Here is an 18,551-nt window from a genome sequence, read left to right on the forward strand (position 1 = left end):
AGGGTCAGGGAGGATGAGGGAGGGTCAGGGAGGATGAGGGAGGGTCACAGAGGATGAGGGAGGGTCAGGGAGCATCAGGGGGGTGCGTGGCAGCCCAGGCAGGCACCAGCTCCTCTCCAGCAGCAGCACCAGGTGACCGGGATAAAAGGTAAACAATCACAGTATTAGTTTTCTTAGGGCAATTTAACAATGGAACAAGGACAAACATCTCTGAAATAAAGTTTTCAGGAGAGGTTAGGGAGCTGGAGAAGTCTGTGGTCAATGAAGAGAGCCTCCAAGGCTGAGCCCAAGCAGCCCAGCTGGCCCACACCTGTCACGCCTGTCACCACCACCGCGGGTGACTCTGGCGCCAGCAGGCAGGGCGCTCTGCCCTGTTCAAGGCTGTCACAGCACGTGACTTCTGTTCTACATTCCATGGGAGGATTCAGTCCCCTCTTCAAACTTGCTCGTTTTATTTTTTTTTATTTTTTATTTTTTTTTAGCGTTTATTTATTTTTGAGACAGACAGAGACAAAGCATGAACGGGGGAGGGTCAGAGAGAGGGAGACACAGAATCCGAAGCAGGCTCCAGGCTCCGAGCTGTCAGCACAGAGCCCGACGCGGGGCTCGAACTCACGGACCGCGAGATCATGACCTGGGCCGAAGTCGGCCACTTAACCGACTGAGCCACCCAGGCGCCCCAAACTTGCTCGTTTTAATTAGAAACTCACTTTCAGCCTGATTTTTGGCTTGAAAAATCTTCTCCAATTCAGCTTTCTGTTCTGCCAATTCTTTCTTAAACTGGTCTTGTAAATTCTCCAACTCCAATCGATGCTTTGCAGACAATTCTCTGCGTAGGTTTTCCAGGCATAAACCTCTCTCGGATTCCCAGTCTTGCTTCAGGGTCTAACCCAAATAAGGAAAGAAGATGACTATGGGCCAACAGTTGATGATCTGTGGCAAAAAATTCAAATTACATTCGAAAACCAGGTGTGGGCAGTCGCCGCGCCCAGATAGAACTATCAGCACAGGAACCTGGATGGTCCCCCCCTTAAAGGGACAGGCACAGAGACAGCAAGGATCGCCTGCCTAGAAACAAAGCAGGGGCGGAGGTTACACTCGACGATTCACGCACTGTCCCCCACGAAAGACCCAGGGTGCTACATCACCTGACCTCTTCTGGGGGCTGGCTCTGTCCCAAATGCCCTAAGAAATGAGTCCTCACTGTCCAGCTTAGACAGGTGGGGAGCTGGGGCACAAACCTTCAACCTGGGACAAGCCTCCACCAACAGCCTGAGCAGAACAGACAGGACATACACACCCACATGCCCCATGTCACACATGTCCCCTACCATCACCAACGTCCCTCACATCCTCCAACCTCACCAGCCACTTCCTCTGCCATCACCAACATCGAAGGCCCTTCTACACATGTAGCCTTGAAAAAGGCCCCATCATCAGAATCAAAAGCTCCAGTGAGAGACTCCCATGACACCCTAAAACAGAACTCTTTCCCCCGGGGAGGACAACCGCAGGACAAGCTGGTATAGTCAGCACAGCACTCAGGGCCCACTGCTGCACAGCCTCGCTGCACTCCGTGCACCCCACCTCCACCCCTCTTCCGCCTGCACCCCGCCCCCCCCAACAGAGCACCCAGAACCTGCATGCTTCACACACACGTTAGACTCAGTTGTCACAGTGTGCCTCCCTGTAGGGAACATCTGTCAGTCCTAAAGCAGAGCGAAGGCCAGGCCATAGGGGCCACTTGGGAACCAGACTTGGGGGTGCAAGAGCTTCATACTACAGAACAAGTACACACAAAACTCCCAATAAGCTGTGCCGACAAACTCAAACTGTACAAGTAGAAGAATGCTTTGGCTCTAACTCAACAAGCAATGCATTCTCAACCAGCACATTCAATTAAAGCTCTGACTGGATTTTGTCTGAATCAGGTGAGGGGCTTTCCTGGGGGGAGCCCGGAGGTGAGGTGGGGGCAAGCCACCGGGATAGAGGACAAAAGGGAAACTCTGCAGACACAGAGTGACATTTCTTTTTTCTTAAATTTTTTTTTTTTCAACGTTTATTTTTATTTTTGGGACAGAGAGAGACAGAGCATGAACGGGGGAGGGGCAGAGAGAGAGGGAGACACAGAATCGGAAACAGGCTCCAGGCTCCGAGCCATCAGCCCAGAGCCTGACTCGGGGCTCGAACTCACGGACCGCGAGATCGTGACCTGGCTGAAGTCGGACGCTTAACCGACTGCGCCACCCAGGCGCCCCCCAGAGTGACATTTCTAACGACGTCTACCTCGATCATCCGCACGTTTTTCTCCATTTCTGACTGTAACTTCTCCTTCAGCTCAGCTGCAAGAAAAACAGAAAAGCAGATCAGATCGAAGTTCCCCCCAGTCTGCTCACTCAGGAGGGGAGAGGGCTGCTCCCCAGGAAGGCTCACCGACACTAACAGGACAACAGCGTACATGTCTGTGGGGGAGTAAGAACTCGATGTATGGTTTAATTAACAAATGATACTCATGCCTACATCCGGACAGAGCCTTCCAGCCAGACTGACAGCCCGACACAAGCTGGCTCTGGGGCCGCAGGGGCTCACCCTCTGGTCTGTCTGCCCCACCCCGGGCCCCCGCACACCTAGGCCTGTCATTCAGGCTCCCCCCGTGCCAGACTCCAGGCAAGGTGCTGGCAGACAGACAGGGAAAGACCTTCTGGGACCCAGCAGGTCCCAAGCCGAGAGGGAAGAAGCACAAGAAAAGAGGTACCAGTGCTGAGGGTGCGGGGGAGGGAAAAGGCGGGACCTGCGGGCATGGCACGGCATAGACTGGGAGGTGCACACACACCTGGACGTGTGGGCCCTGGAAAGAGACGCAGGAACGAGCCAAGGTGGAGCCGGTGCCAGTCAGTGGTGCACGAGCAACGTGAGGGTGGTCTGAGCAAGCCCAGAACTCAAGCAAAGAGCCAGACACTGCCTCTGAGGGAAGGTCACGGGGGCCCAGCCCTGGCAGAGCCTCACGGAGCAGAGGACAAGTGTGGGCCCTCTGTGGTCTTGTTACCAGAGGTGAGCACAGAGTAAATGGCTCAGAAAGAGACCTAAGCCAAAGCGTGTTTTGTGCTTTTAAAAAATGAGGAAATTGGGTGCCTGGGGGCTGGCAGTTAAGCGTCTGACTCTTGGTTTCAGCTAAGGTCATGATCCCATGGTTCATGGGTTAAAACCCCGAGTCAGGCTCTGCACTGGCATGGAGCCTGCCTGGGATTCTCCCTCCCTCTCTCTCTGCACCCCCCCCACTCACGTGTGCCCGTTCTCTCAAAATAAATAAATAAACTTAAATTTAAAATGAGCAAAAACAGGAAGACATCAAACTACTTATTTATGTTTGCTTGAACCCACATGAGGAAACAGGACAGTAACCCTGGAACCTGAGAAGACGGGCTCCCTCTTGGAGGTGGGGGTTGGGGGGTGGGGTGCAGAGAAGAGGAAGACTTTCAACACATCCAGGGCCACGCGCACCGCTTTCGTTTTTCAAATGAAAAACTCAACAAATAGGCAGATAAGCAGGGAAACGGGGTGACTGCTCATGGGCAAGAGTTTATTTCTGGGGGATCAATTTGTAGCCTTAGATTGTGGGGATGTGTGCGCGACTCTGAGATGCACACCCTGAATGGTAGAATTGTATGGTGTGTGAATTATACCATGATCAAGCTGTTAAAAAACTGATGCTTATATTTATTTAATCATTATTAAAAGCACCAACGTGTTATAGTCAGATTTAAACAATTAAAACTACATATCCTGCTAAAACTTATCAGTTATTTACATCTACTGACCAAATTAAAAAAAAACTTGAAATTTGTAAAAAACGTACTCTTATCATATACCAATTGGAAATAAAGCGGTATTTATATATAAGTGGCATATCTACATACGTGAATAAAAGTTTTTTATCTTTAAAAAAATGAAAAACAAATAAAACTGATGTTTACAAAAAGTAGTGATTGACAAAAAGTGTACAAAAGAAACATTAAAACATACAAGTATGCCTCAGATATAAACAAAGAGATCACACTAGGCCAGAGAATCACCAAATGAAAAGGTGCCTAAGCTGTCCACCAGGAGCGACATGGCCCCACTGGGCACAGAGTGCACAGCCTGGGGGACACGTCCAGAAGCCCCCGAGTCAGTCGACAAAGCTCAGCCACAGACACAGTCCCATGAGAGGTGGACACGGACACTTCCGGCACACGAGCAGGTCACCTCCAACAGCGTGGCTTCCAAACCTGCCACGAGCCCACAGGAGAAGCGGATGCAAGGTGAGGGGACAACAGGGTCCCCACAGAGCAGGATGCACGCCGCCCCACCCAGGAGGTGGACGGCGGCCAGCGCGCCCCGCACTTCGCACGTCAACACTACTCCCAGGAGACACTCCTACAGGGTCACCCACATCCCCCCCCACCCAAAGCAGACGCGTGGCGGTGAAGCCCCCGCACACCTGCCCACCCGTACCGGTCTCGCGGCTGTACCGCAGCGCCGCCGCCTCCTGCTCCCTCGAGTGCTGCTCCCGCACAAGCCCCAGCTCCTGCTGCTGTCTGCTCCGCAGCAGGGCCAGCTCCTGGGCGTGCCGGCCGTTGAGCATGGCCCGCAGCTCCGTCAGCGCCGTCTCCTTCTCCTTCTGGAGGTTGGCCTGCGTCAGCTCCAGCTGTGCCGTGTGCATGTTGCTGAGACTCAGGCGCAACGCCTCCAGCTCCAGGGAGGGCACCGGCTGCAGGAGAGAGAGGGGTTTCTGGGCTGCAGGTGGAATCTGGTACACGGCTCACGCGCGCCCACAAGGACGCCGCAGCGGCACCCCACCGCCACGTGCTGCTTGCACCTGCTCCCCGAGAGCTCACACTCAAGGGACGGCACACCAGCTCGGCCCCCCACGGGACCTCAGTTGTCCCGGCCGCCCTCAGGCAGCCCTGGCACCGCCCAGCAGCTCCCCAACCGCCTAAAACCACCCACCCGATACTATCCGGAAGCCCCTCCGGCCCACGTGTCCTCTCCCTCCACCTAAACCACAGCCCTGCGGTGGTGTCCTCCTTGAGCTCCCAGGCCACAAAGGGTGGCCCCCAAGCTCCTTCCAGGCAGACTCCCCAGCCCACAGGCCTGTCCTGCTGGCTGGAGACAGGTGAGCAGCCGTTCCAGAGACTGCAAGCCCCTCGTCAGAAACATGGGAATGACAACCAGAATATGGACAGTGGGAAGCTCTGGACAGTCACTGACAACGAGGGCAAAATGTGAGGCCAAAGAGTGCCCAGAAGCGGCCAAGTTAACGACACCAACAGGAACCTCAGGTCCAGACCAGAGACAGAGTGAGCTCTGTACTTCGCTGCTCTGGAAGGTGGGCACACTTCTGTGCCTGGCTAAGATGCGCAGAATCTGTTTCTCCTTCCACTGCCTTGGGGGAAAGTGGAGGAAGGCCAGGGTTCGGGGGAGCACACTTTACTCCCAATTAACACAAACAACAGAAAAACATACTTAGAACTAGGCACTTAAGGGACACCCAGAAGCACATAGAAAGAAAATGAATAAAGGAGAGCAATAACAGAAATCATGGCAAGAGAACACATCTCCCAAGAGACCGGCAGGGATGTCCTGCAGGACAGCAAGGCCACAGTGAGCAACAGGGATGCACATGGCCCTCCCTCCACACGAGCATGTCCACAGCACCCCGTGCTCCCTGTAGGTGGCAGGCACCAGGGGAGTCAGATGTGCCTTCAGGATGGCCTTGCTCATGGCGGTGGCACTGCCTGATTTAATGAGTGGGAGCATGGCTGATGGGGAAACATCCGGCTGTGCGGTGAGCAGCACCTGGCCAGACACACTGCCCCCGAGTATCCTTGAGTGTCCACCTGTCCTTCCGATGGCCCCACACAAAACGAGGCTGCCACACACATCTGTCCACTTTGTGACAAACCTCTCCTTCCTGCAACCCTCCCAGATCCCAAAACCCACGAGTGTAAGACACAGGGTGCGTGTGCAGGGACCAGCCATGCCCGAGCACCTGGATGGGGGCCCAAGCATCCCGGGTCACCTGGGTCTGCAGCTGGACCTGCCACATCTCCACCGGTTGCTGTGTGCCAACCTCATCCTCCGGTCTTCTCATCCGTTCTGCAATTTCTAGTATACATTCTTGTTCACGTTCCTGAAGAAGGAAAGCGAAGGATGTGACCCAGAGAATTCACACAAGAAAACAGTCACTAGGAACAATTACAACATCCCAGAGAGAACAGAGAACATGTGTGCACAAAAACTGGTCCAGGAGTGTTCACTGGTCACAATCACCAGAAGGAGGAAGCAACCCACGTGTCCCCTGACAGGTGAATACAGAAACAAGGTGTGGCAAAGCCATTCAAAGGGGTTCCAGTCAGCCATAAAAAGGTATGACCTACAGGCACGTGCTAGGACGCTGATAACCTCAAGATACACTCGGTGCAAGATGCCAGACACGTACTGTGTGGTTCTGTGAATATGCAATGTCCAGAACAGGCAAATCCACAGGGACGGAATGCTGACTGGTGGGTGCCAGGGCCTGGAAGGAGAGAGGAAAGGGGAATGACTGCCAGTGGGTATGGCAGGTTCCTTTTAGGGTAATGAAAATGTTTTGGAATTAGACAGTTGTAGTTATACAACAAAGTGACTATACTAAAAGCCACTGAAATACGTACTTTAGTGAATTTTATACATGTGAATTATATCTGAATAAAAGTAACTACGAAGGAACATTCAGCCTGTTTAAGTGGCCTGGGGTAAAGCGGAAACCCACAGAAAGAGAGGCTGCAGGTGTCTATGGGACAGCAATGTGACCTCCCTGGGCCATCTGCCCCTCAGTCAAAGGAGGGAAGTGATACTTACAGGAGGGAAAATGCACACAAAAAGCCTGGAAGAGGTGAGTGCCACTAACAGCTGAACCTGAAGATGTAAATTGAAACATCATTTTATAGCAACTAAATTGGCGAAAGTTGTTGATAATGTTGATCCTCAATGTCACCAAGGACATGGAAAAATAACCGAATACTGTCACCGACAGAATAAGTTGCCAAAACTTTTTCTTAAGAGATATTTTGACACCGTATGTCAAGAACCATAGAAAACATTTCTGTCTAGGGGTGCCTGGATGGCTCAATCGGTTGAGCGTACGACTTGGCTCGGGTCATGATCTCACGGTTCACGGGTTTGAGCACTGCGTTGGGACTCTGTGCTCAGAGCTTGGAGCCTGCTTCGAGTTCTGTGTCTCCCTGTTTCTGCCCCTCCCCATTCGCACCCTGTCTCTCTCTCTCTCTCTCTCTCAAAAATAGATAAACATTAAAAAATTAAAAAGAAAGGCAGTGTTTCTGTCTTAATATTCCCAACTCTGGAAAATTTTCAGCATCAATACTCCAAAGGGAAAAGAAAAGCTACAGGCCCTCTAATGAGCAGTCCAGTCTCCTCTCCCCTAGCCAGCCCCCACCCCGCCTAGAGCCTGCGCTGGAGCACACCCCACCTGGAGCAACCACTACAGCCACAGGCCTCCCAGCTTCCCTTACATGACAGCCCAGACCTTTCTCTGAGGCTTGTCTACAAAGCACCTCGGACTCAAACCAATCTGAAATTCTCCTGCCCCAACTAGGGCTCCTCCAACATTAGCTACCTCAGTCAACAGCACCCCCAAACCCTCACAGTCCTATTCCTGCCTCCCCTCCCATCAACCCCACAAGCTCAAGGCCAGTCCTGGCATTCTGCCATTCCCATGAGCATGGCTGACTGGCCCCCGTGGTCACGTGGCCTAATGTGCGGTCACTGGCTTGGAGACTGGGTAATACATTCAGAAAACAAATCTGACATCGTCATACTCCCTTGAAAAACTCCATGAGTCTGCTGCCCTTGCCATAAAATCCCTGCAGGGTGCAGAGCCGCCCTCTGTCCCACTGGGCACCTGCCTCATGCCCCAGGAACACGAATCCTGGAACAGCTATGCCTCCCTCCTCTAGCTCCTCTGGGCCTTTCCCAGCCCCTGTGACCATTTTAAGCCTTCACTTAAAAACCCTTGACTGTAAGCCTTGGCTCCTGCTGCTCCTGAAACACACGTCTGATGCCAGGAAGCGGTCAGTACTGTTGGTGAAGACGCACATGTAAGCGGCCTCTATCTGCGAGGCCACCAATGTGGAATCACAGTGCTCAAAGGGGAGCGCTAGAGCCAGTTAAAGTTTCATCATGGATCCTTTTTCAAATTAAGGATTCTTCCCCAATGGGAAACAGTAACATAGGAGTGTCCAGTTCTAAACATAAAATAGGCATGGGGCGCTGGGGTGGCTCAGTCAGTTAAGCATCCATCCCACTCTTGATTTTGGCTCCGGTCATGAGCTCATGGTTCATGGGTTCAAGCCCTGCATTGGGCTTGTGCTGACAGTGCGGAGCCTGCTTGGGATTCTCTCTCCTCTTTTTCTGCCCCCCCCCCCCCCCACCCCCCCCTCTCTTCTCTCTCAGAAATAAACTTAAAAAAAAAAAAACATTTAAACATAAAAGGCACAATCTTAAAACATTTTTGCTATAAACATCAGGACTGTTGGATAAAACATATCAAAAGTGACTTCTGAAGGGGTGCCTGGGTGGCTCAGTCGGTTAAGTGCCCGACTTCATGATCGTCGGGGTGAGGTCATGATCTCACATTCATGAGTTCCAGCCCCATATAGGGCTCTGTGCTGACAGCTCAGAGCCTGGAGCCTGCTTCTGTATGTGTCTCTCTCTCTGTCCCCTGCCCCCCCACTTGTGCTCTCTCTCTCAAAAATAAACACTAGAAAAAAGTGACTTTTGAGGGAACACCTCCCCCCGATGTGCCAGAAAGAAGGGATGTGGAATCTAAAATGATCTAGGGAGACAGGGACACTTAAGAGCAGCACGTGGTCCCAGAATCAGAGGCTTTGCCAGGCCGGTGGTCGGTAACGTGATGTCTGACATTGCCAGGTTTCCTGAAGGGCTGTGCAGCAGGACAGACATCCTCACTGCCTGTGGGGAGGAAGGCCAGGTACAGGGAGGTCAGGAAGCTTCTCTATCTCCAAATGGGAAGGCAGAGGGGATGAGCTGGGGGCAGCTCTCCTGAGAAATTAAAACCCAGGCCTATTCCTCATATTGTTTACAAATTTACATATGCCACGGGGTGCAGAAATCCCCAAGCAAAGAAACTGACCTAAAAACAAGTCTTAGTGAAGAGCTACTTCTGGGACACTGATCAAATACAAATCCAGCACCCATCTGGAAGGACTCCCACAAGCCAAGACAGATATTCTCACGGAACTCATACAAACACCTCACTAAAGATGAGAACACAACAGGCTACTCCAAAAATGATGACAAGTACATGGAAAACAACATATTAAAAAGAGAAAAGGTCTCAAGCAGTAGCACCCACGGTGGCCCCATCACACAGGTGTGCAGGCCAAAATACTCAAAGTGATCCAAACAATCCCAAGCCTCACATTAAAAAAATTTTTTTACATTTATTTTTGATAGAGAGAGACAGAACACAAGTGGGGAAGGGGCAGAGAGAGAAAGAGACACAGAATCTGAAGGAGGCTCCAGGCTCCGAGCCGTCAGCACAGAGCCTGACATGGGGCTTGAACTCACAAACCGCGAGATCATGACCTGAGCCGAAGTGGGGCGCTTAATTGACTGAGCCACCCAGGCGCCCCCAAGCCACACATTTAATTTAAAGTGAATAACTAATCATACCTTTAAATACTAGGCAACATTTAGATCTGCTCATTAGAAAGGATAGTTATGCTTAATTAAAAAAACAGCTTGAGAGGCACCTGGGTGGCTCAGTCGGTTAAGTGTCCAACTTCGGCTCAAGTCATGATCTCATGGTTCGTGAGTTCGAGCCTCGCGTCAGGCTCTGCGCTGACAGCTCAGAGCCTGGAGCCTGCTGCAGATTCTCTGTCTAAACTCTCTCTCTGCCCCTCCCCACTTGCTTATGCTCTCTCTTTCTCTCTCAAAAATAGACATTAAAAAATTTTTTTTAATGGTTAAGATGGTAAGTTTTATGTTAAGTGTATTTTACAATTAAAAAATGACAAAAATATACACTGAGGGAATTATAAATGAAGTTTAACTATTCTAACATCCTTGTACTATCAAAGAGTGAAGGTGTTAATTAGATTTAGATATAAAAAAGTATAAATGTTGTATGTAATAAGCTCACCATTAAAAGAATAGAAACTGAGTATATTATTACTCCAAAATGAGTAAAGGGAGAATTAAAAAAAAGAAATCTCCTGATAAAAAATAATCCAATGAAATGTAAGCTCAAACACATCAAAGTTTACATTAAATATAAATGAATTAAACTACACACAGGGGCTCCTGGGTGGCTCAGTCAGTTGAGTGTCCAACTTCGACTCAGATCGTGATCTCACAGTTCAAGAGTTGGAGCCCCACGTTGGACTTGCTGCTGTCAGCACGGAGCCTGCTTGGGATCCTCTGTTCCCCTCTCTCTGCCCCTCCCCTGCTCGTTCTTTCTCTCTCTCTCAAAAATGAATAAACAGGGGCGCCTGGGTGGCTCAGTCGGTTAAGCGACCGACTTCGGCTCAGGTCATGATCTCCCGCTCTTTGAGTTCCAGCCCTGCGTCGGGCTCTGTGCTGACAGCTCAGAGCCTGGAGCCTGCTTCAGATTCTGTGTCTCCCTCTCTCTCTGGCCCTCCCCCATTCATGCTCTGTCTCTCTCTGTCTCAAAAATAAATAAACGTTAAAAAAAAATTTTTATAAAAAAACCGAATAAACATTTATTAAAAAAAAACTATCCAATAAAAAAACAGACACTGTCAGAATAATTTTTAAAAATCAATGCCATGCTGTTTACCACAACATACATCTAAAACACAAAGACACAAAGATTTCGGAAGGGAAAGGATAAAAAAGACCAGAATCACGTCTGATCCAATGACACAAAGTTCTAAAGCATAACTGCCACAGAAAATCAGGACGGTGTTGACTCTGGGGTGTGGGGAGGAGGGCAGCAGGGCACGAGGAAGATTCCAGGTCCAGCACTGTGCTATTTCTTACTGCAGAAGGAACATGTAGTATTTACTGTGTATTCATTTGTTAAGCTGTGTGTACACTTTATGTACTTTCTACTTCTCTGCGCACATGCTATATGTCACAGTTTAAAACAAGTATGAAAATGGGTATTTAAGGGTGAGTTTTATGGACCCCACCAGAGACCATTTTTCCAGGCCCTGCCTATGATCTAGATTTCTCCTGCAATAACACAAATTAAAAACCAAACTTGCTCACTGCCTAAAGTAATGTGGACTGAGTCCCACTAGAATCAAACGTCTAAAATACAGGCTTTAGGGGTGCCTCACCAGCTCGGCTGGTAAAGCATGTGACTCTTGATCTCAGGGTTCTGAGTTCAAGCCCCACATTGGGCGTGGAGCCTACCTAAAAAAAACTGTTTATAATACAGACTTTTAACACAACACTTTAAAACTAATCAGTTCAGTATCTAATAAATTTCCTCCCAAATACCAAAACAAAACAAACGTAAGGAATTAATTCAACACATGTGGAATTCACGTCAGGCCCTGTGGCAGAAAACGGGACCACGGGAGAGATGAGGGCCAGGCCCAGGAAACACGCCTCGACAACAAGGCGGCAGGTGAGCGAGGGAGGTCACACGTGACAGCTATCCTCAACGCACAACAGGCAACTTTCTCTCTTCAACATGGGGCAAAAAAAAAAAGATCAGAGGTCCCAAGGAAGGGAGAGGTGGGCTCGGTCAGAAGGGTCCCCAGAGAGACTTCCACACCGGGGCAGCGCCAAGGGAGCAGGGCCTGCAGGGGAAGCTCTGAAGCCCGCTTTCCTTGCTTCGAGTTTCCACACTTCACGCGACAGGACCCTTCAGAGACCGAGTCCTCTCTCTGGTCTGGATTTCTACAACAGGGTGAAACCCCCTCAGGAGCAACACGCTTTAACAGAGAAGCCTGAAGAATACCTCTGTGATGACCTGAGGCTGTTCCGGATGGTCGCCGTCTGTGTTCCGCTGTGGCCGCGCCGAAGCCCCCGTCCTCTCTCCATCGGAGTCCTCCGGCTGAGAGGGGAAGGGCCAGAGAAGAGCATTTATAGCAACGTCCAGAGCTGCGACCTCAGCCTTCTGGCCAGTGCCCACACCAGCTCCAGCCCCACTCGTTCACGGCATGCTTTCCTCCAGAAACAATTCTCAATCCCTAAACATTTTTTAAGCGACTCATTTCCCTAATGATGCTGCTGTCCTTCCTAATGAATTTTGCTTCAAGTTATTTCACTGTGCGAGTGATGTCTAAATTATTAAATTTTTAGTTTCTCAATAAATTCTACTCTTTCAGACACATGCACATTTTCTATGCTCTTATTTTTATGTAAGTTCAAATATTTCATCCTCGTGATTTTCCATTTTTAGATAAATTTTTCCTTAATAATTTGTAATAAATTCCCCAATATTTTTAAAAAGAGTATTTTATCATCTCAAACCTGAGTTTAAAGTTTCCCAATGAATTATCCCTGATGTTTTTTTGGCCCATAAATTCACAGTCATTCTGGGCTTTTAATCTGCTGTGCAAAATGAATTGATAATGACTGTCTGCAAAAAAGTGAGGTGATATCCAAAGAAAATCTATGTTTGAAATATGAAATCAAAATACCTGTAAGTCTCTCTCATGCCTTTGTCATTAACCACAGCATCACCTTAACTCTGGGTACATTACGGGGGTCTGCTGGACCCAACATGACTGTCATTTCTTCTTTAAGCAGTTATAACTATTTGAAGGGGGTGATATTTCATAAATTTTCTCTTTTGGGTCTTCAGAAACACACACACAAAAGTTACTTACTTCTTTAAGAAATAGAGTAAAACATTTTATTTTGCCATTACTACGTGGGCCCACTAGATCCCGTGTAGTGTCTAAGATCCAAGACGGACCTGAGCAGTCTTGTTTTCATCTATCATGGCACCATGTCATCATCCTAAGAATTATTTCATCAGACTCAGCAGTTTTTCCAACTGTGCCAAGAACCACCAAAACAATGAGAAAACAGGAGAAAGGGAGCCGCCCGGAGGATGAGGAACCAGTGCGGTGAAATCACCATCTTGCAGTATTTTTACTCACTGCAGAGGCTCGCTGCAACCTGTCTTCAACATGATAGCCAAGAACTTTTTGTTTTCCTCCCAAAATGGCAACGAGAAGAAAGCCAACAGGACAGACTTTCATAATCATTAGATGAATTAAAAGATGAATGCTGAGAGAGAACAGCACTTGAGGCCAAGGATGATGGCAAAATTGACAGTAAAAATGAAGTCTCAGATTACAAGTCTTCACATACAATATTCAGTCAAGTTTCTCAAAATCAGGAATCAGTGAACAGAACGTTTTTTAAATTTATTTATTTTTGAGAGAGAGAGACAGAGAGCATGAATACGAGCAGGGGAAGGGCAGAGGGGGAGGGGCAGAGGGGGAGGGGCAGAGGGAGAGGGAGAGAAAGAATCCCAAGCAAGCTCTGCACTCAGTACGGAGCTCGTGCGGGGCTCGAACTCATGAACAGTGAGATCATGACCTGAGTTGAAATCAAGAGTCTACACCCAACTCAATGAGAGCCACCAAGGCACCTCTAATGTGTAGAACAACATTTCTAAGAAGAAAGAGGAAGCATGATAGTCTCACCCAGCATCACTCACAAGAAGGCTCCAACTCACAATATTTTGCATCAAGAACCTCCATCATCCCACTTGCCAAGAGCATATCAATATTCTTTAATTTTTATTTCTACGTGACAAAATTTACTTGATATAAAGAGGTATGGGGCACCTGGGTGGCTCAGTCAGTAGAGCGTCCAACTGTGGCTCAGGTCATGATCTCAAGGTTCAGGAGTTCAAGCCCCACATAGGGCTCTACGCTGACAGCTCAGAGCCTGGAGCCGCTTCGGATTCTGTGTCTCCCCCTCTCTGTCCCTCTCCTGCTCGCACTGTTTCTCTCTCTCAAATAAAAAATAAAAAACATTTTTGGGGCGCCTGGGTGGCGCAGTCGGTTGAGCGTCCGACTTCAGCCAGGTCACGATCTCGCGGTGCGTGAGTTCGAGCCCCGCATCAGGCTCTGGGCTGATGGCTCAGAGCCTGGAGCCTGTTTCCGATTCTGTGTCTCCCTCTCTCTGCCCCTCCCCCGTTCATGCTCTGTCTCTCTCTGTCCCAAAAATAAATAAAACGTTGAAAAAAAAAATTAAAAATAAAAATAAATAAAAATAAAAAACATTTTAAAAAATTTAAAAAGAGGTATCAAAATTTTTAACATCATTTTAACTTACTGCTTTATTCTTACTCCGGTAAGTTATTTACAAAACGACTTACACAAAAAGTAAAGCATGGGACCCAGACGATAAGTGACGATGACTATTTTTCCTGGTAGTGCCCAAACAGGAGTTGGAAGAGCTGTAGAGCCATACCTGCTAACCCTTCTACAGCCCTGCTTAAAATGTGCAGTACAGGGGCACCTGGAGGCTCAGCTGGTTAAGCGTCCGACTCTCAGTTTTTGGCTCGGGTCATGATCTCACGGTTGTGGGCTCGAGCCCCTCGTTGGGCTCTGCGCTCACAGCCGCAGAGCCTGCTTGGGATTCTCGGTCTCCCTCTCTCTCTGACCCTCCCCCGCCGTCTCTCGCTCTCAAAAATAAACATTAAAAAAACAAATCTTCGGTACAAGTTTTTGTAAAGGTAATTTTCCTCTGACATTTTTGACCTCCAAGCAATCTTTGGATGGTTCTTTTACAAGAAATGGCCTGTACTTAACTTTGTTCCTGACGCGCAGCTGAGGTCAAATACCGCTTTCTGCCACTTCTCCGCTAACTGCCAGAACGGAGATGACCGCTGCACTGATTAAAGTAAAATGTCCTCTCACGGTGCACGTCACTCAAACTGTGAGGGAAGACGGCTAGATCCTGAACACCAACCATAAAGTCTTTTTGCAATTCTATCGTTGCTTCTAACCCCCTGAAAAACTCAAATCTTTAAGTTGCTTACAAACATGCTTTATTGACATACTCTTGGAATTTAATACGTGCCTGTGTTTTCTGCTCAGATCAGCAATTTACTTTCTTTACCCTAAGACTGCAGAATCTTCACCTGAAAGAGTACAGCAAAATTATGATCTAGGAACTTTACGAATAAATTTTTCTTACAGAATTTTCATGGTATATCGTTTTTTCAATTGTCTATCTCCAATCTCTTTAGTCTTTTGGTCTTAAAACTAAAACATTGAACACAAAAAACAGCTTCCACACTCAGTTGCAGAATACTGTACTAAACTGCTTCTACACTAACCTGCGGAATACGATTTCACCCAGCTTGGCAGGTTTCATTACACAACAAACCCACCCACACCCCACCGCTGGAGGGTGGCCCTAACTCAGCAGTGGACACCACAAGGAAAACCACCAAGTGACAACTGGGCATTTTCCACCTCCAGGATTGCTTTACCTGGTTTTCAGTTCTTTTCTATGTCTAAAGACCATTAAAGTAACAAATGTATCAAATACGCTTTTAAACCAAATTAAGTGGGGGGGGGGGGGGCCACCTGGGTGGCTCAGTCCATCAAGAGTCCCGTCTCTTGATTCAGCTCAGGTCATGGTCTCAGGTTTGTGAGTTCAAGCCCTGTATCAGGCTCCACGCTGACAGCACAGAGCCTGCTTGAGATTCTCTCTCTCTCTCTCTCTCTCTCTCTCTGCTCCTCCCCTGCTCATGCTCTCTCTCTAAATAAATAAAACTTAAAAAAAAAAACAAAACTAAGCAACTTATTGTATGTTTAAAAGCATTACTATTTCTCACACACACATTTCATCTCACCGTATGGTATTCAATAAGCTCATTAAAAACCCATAAAAGTGAAACTTCTAAAAATTTCCAAATGCGCAAAATAAAACAAAAACACTTAATCATGTTCAAAGAACAACTATGACATAAAGGCTCTACAAGGACTCATACTCGGCTGACACAGACACAGCTGCAAGGAAGGCCTTGTGCCTATAAGGTGTTCTGCTAGGTCAGAGGAACATCTGACTGTTGATCTCAGGGTTGTGAGTTCAAGCCCCACATTGGGTGTAGAGATTACTTAAAAATAAAATCTTAAAAAAAAAGAAATCTAATTAATTCCTCAGCAGATAGGAAGAAAATAATGATGGCTTAATCCTATACATGCTACTTTTTTTTTTTAAGATTTTAAGTAATCTCTATACCCAACATGGGGCTCAAACTCATAACTCTTGAGATCAAGAGTCACATGCCCTACTGACTGAGCTAGCCAGATGCCCCTAACATGCCACTTTTTTTTTTAACCTATGCACATGAAAATTTTTAAGTAAGAATGTAATTAAAAAGTAATTTGTCCTGGGGCGCCTGGGTGGCGCAGTCGGTTGAGCGTCCGACTTCAGCCAGGTCACGATCTCGCGGTCCGTGAGTTTGAGCCCCGCGTCAGGCTCTGGGCTGATGGCTCAGAGCCTGGAGCCTGTTTCCGATTCTGTGTCTCCCTCTCTCTCTGCCCCTCCCCCGTTCATGCTCTGTCTCTCTCTGTCCCAAAAATAAATAAATGTTGAAAAAAAAATTAAAAAAAATTAAAAAAAAAGAAAGTAATTTGTCCTGAAAAATAATAAAAAATTGAAAAGTTGTGAGTGAAGGTAAAGTCACACCACAGAAAAATGAATAGGCTTGACTATATATACATTTTAAAGCCTGGGAATCAATGGTCTACATATCTTTCTCAAGAAGTTAGAAAACCAAGAAAATCAAAACCAAACATACTTTAAAATAAGAAACTACACATAATAAGAGCAGAAATCAAAGAAACATAAATATGTTACATAAAAGAACAAAAACTATAGTTAATTTTTTATAAAAATAGTAAGCATTAACTTGTGGCAAGGCCAACAAAGGCACAAATACTCACCTTTAAAAAATGAAAGGGGTGCCTGGGTGGCTCAGTCAGTTAAGCATCTGACTTCGGCTCAGGTCATGATCTTGCGGTTTGTGAGTTCGAGCCCCACGTTGGGCTTTGTGCTGTCATGACAGTTCAGAGCCTGGAGCCTGCTTCAGATTCTATGTCTCCCTCTCTCTCTGCCCCTCCCCCGCTCACGCTCTGTCTGTCTCTCTCTCTCTCTCTCTCTCTGTCTCTCAAAAAATAAACATCAACAAAAAAATTTTTAGTAAAAAAATAAAGAAAAATGAAAAGGGTCATCAATACTGATGCCACAGACTGAAAACATTCCTATGAAAAACTTAATGCCAAAAATTGGAAGATTAGATGAAAGAACAAATTCTGGGAAAAAGCATTAGTGAATAGTTTGATAACTATCAAATAAATGGACTCTGTAATTCAAAGCTTTCCCACAAACAAAACCTCAGTTCCCAAAGTCTTCACCATCTTACACAAACTCATTCACAGAGCAAAGGAGACCTCTCAGCTCCTTGGATAAGGCCAGCACAACCTCAAGACTACAAGTACAGGTCACTCTGTCACAAAAATATATGCTTTCTTTGTATCAACTGAGATGATCATATGACTTTTCTCGGAGTCTGTTAATGAACTGCACTAATTTCTTTGAACGTTTGACCAATCTTGCACAACACTAAAATACACTCCACTCCACACCCACCCAAACTGTTAAAATAGAGGAGGAAAAAAAAGACAGTCAATACAAATCACAGATGCTATAAAACTTACACATGTCACTACCGAAAATATAAACTGAACAACTGTTTTAAACACAGCTCAACATATGCATGTTGAACAAATACATGTATAATGACCCAAAAATTAAGTAACTAATTATAGCCTCAATAGAAACATCTGCACATGTACACCAAGAGACTTGTCTAAGAATGGGTGTAGTAAATGCCAAGTAACTGTAGAATAGACAAACAGATGGAAGCACATTCATATAATGAAATACCACACAATAACGAAGATGAATAAACGATAGTGTTTAACATGAATAAACCTCATAAACAAGACACTGGATAAAAAAGATCCAGACTCAAGATATGCATACTAGATTATTCCATTAAAAGTTCAAAAACCTGGGGCGCCTGGGTGGCTCAGTTGGTTAAGCATCCGACTTTGGCTCAGGTCATGATCTCCTGGTTCATGGGTTCGAGCCCTGTGTCGGGCTCTGTGCTGACAGCTCGGAGCCTGGAGCCTGGAGCCTGCTTCGGATTCTGTGTCTCCCTCTCTCTCTCTGCTCTCCCCCCACTCATGCTCTGTCTCTCTCTCAAAAATAAATAAACATTTAAAAAAAAAAAGTTCAAAAACCTGGTGCACCTGGCTGGCTCGGTTGTTTAAGCATCCAACTTCAGCTCAGGTCATGATCTCACGGTTCGCGGGTTCAAGTCCCGCATTGGGCTCTGTTCTGTTAGCTCGGAGCCTGGAGCCTGCTTCTGATTCTGTGTCTCTCTCCCTCTCTCTCTCTTTGCCCCTCCCCCGCATGCACTCTGTCTCTCAAAAATAAACAAACATTAAAAAAAAAAAAACCAGCAGTCC

General features: G+C 47.3%; 1 protein-coding gene across 9 annotated transcripts in view; it reads right to left on the reverse strand.

The window, feature by feature from the left end:
- PCNT (pericentrin) overlaps nt 1–18,551 on the reverse strand; it is a 134,966-nt gene that overhangs the window by 101,344 nt on the left and 15,071 nt on the right. For 8 of the 9 annotated variants that reach the window (XM_040483676.1, XM_040483685.1, XM_040483677.1 and 5 more), the window contains exons 3-8: nt 11,996–12,091; nt 6,482–6,559; nt 6,062–6,172; nt 4,495–4,750; nt 2,287–2,342; nt 711–885 (exon numbers count right to left, since the gene is read on the reverse strand). In XM_040483676.1, the coding sequence (XP_040339610.1) occupies nt 711–885; nt 2,287–2,342; nt 4,495–4,750; nt 6,062–6,172; nt 6,482–6,559; nt 11,996–12,091 (772 nt within the window). The remainder of the gene's footprint in view (nt 1–710; nt 886–2,286; nt 2,343–4,494; nt 4,751–6,061; nt 6,173–6,481; nt 6,560–11,995; nt 12,092–18,551) is intronic. The other variant, XM_040483678.1, reaches the window with a different exon arrangement.

Source organism: Herpailurus yagouaroundi, unplaced genomic scaffold, assembly GCF_014898765.1.
Source record: "Herpailurus yagouaroundi ecotype Mexico unplaced genomic scaffold, PumYag 162, whole genome shotgun sequence".
In the NCBI taxonomy this organism is placed as follows: Eukaryota; Metazoa; Chordata; class Mammalia; order Carnivora; family Felidae; genus Herpailurus; species Herpailurus yagouaroundi.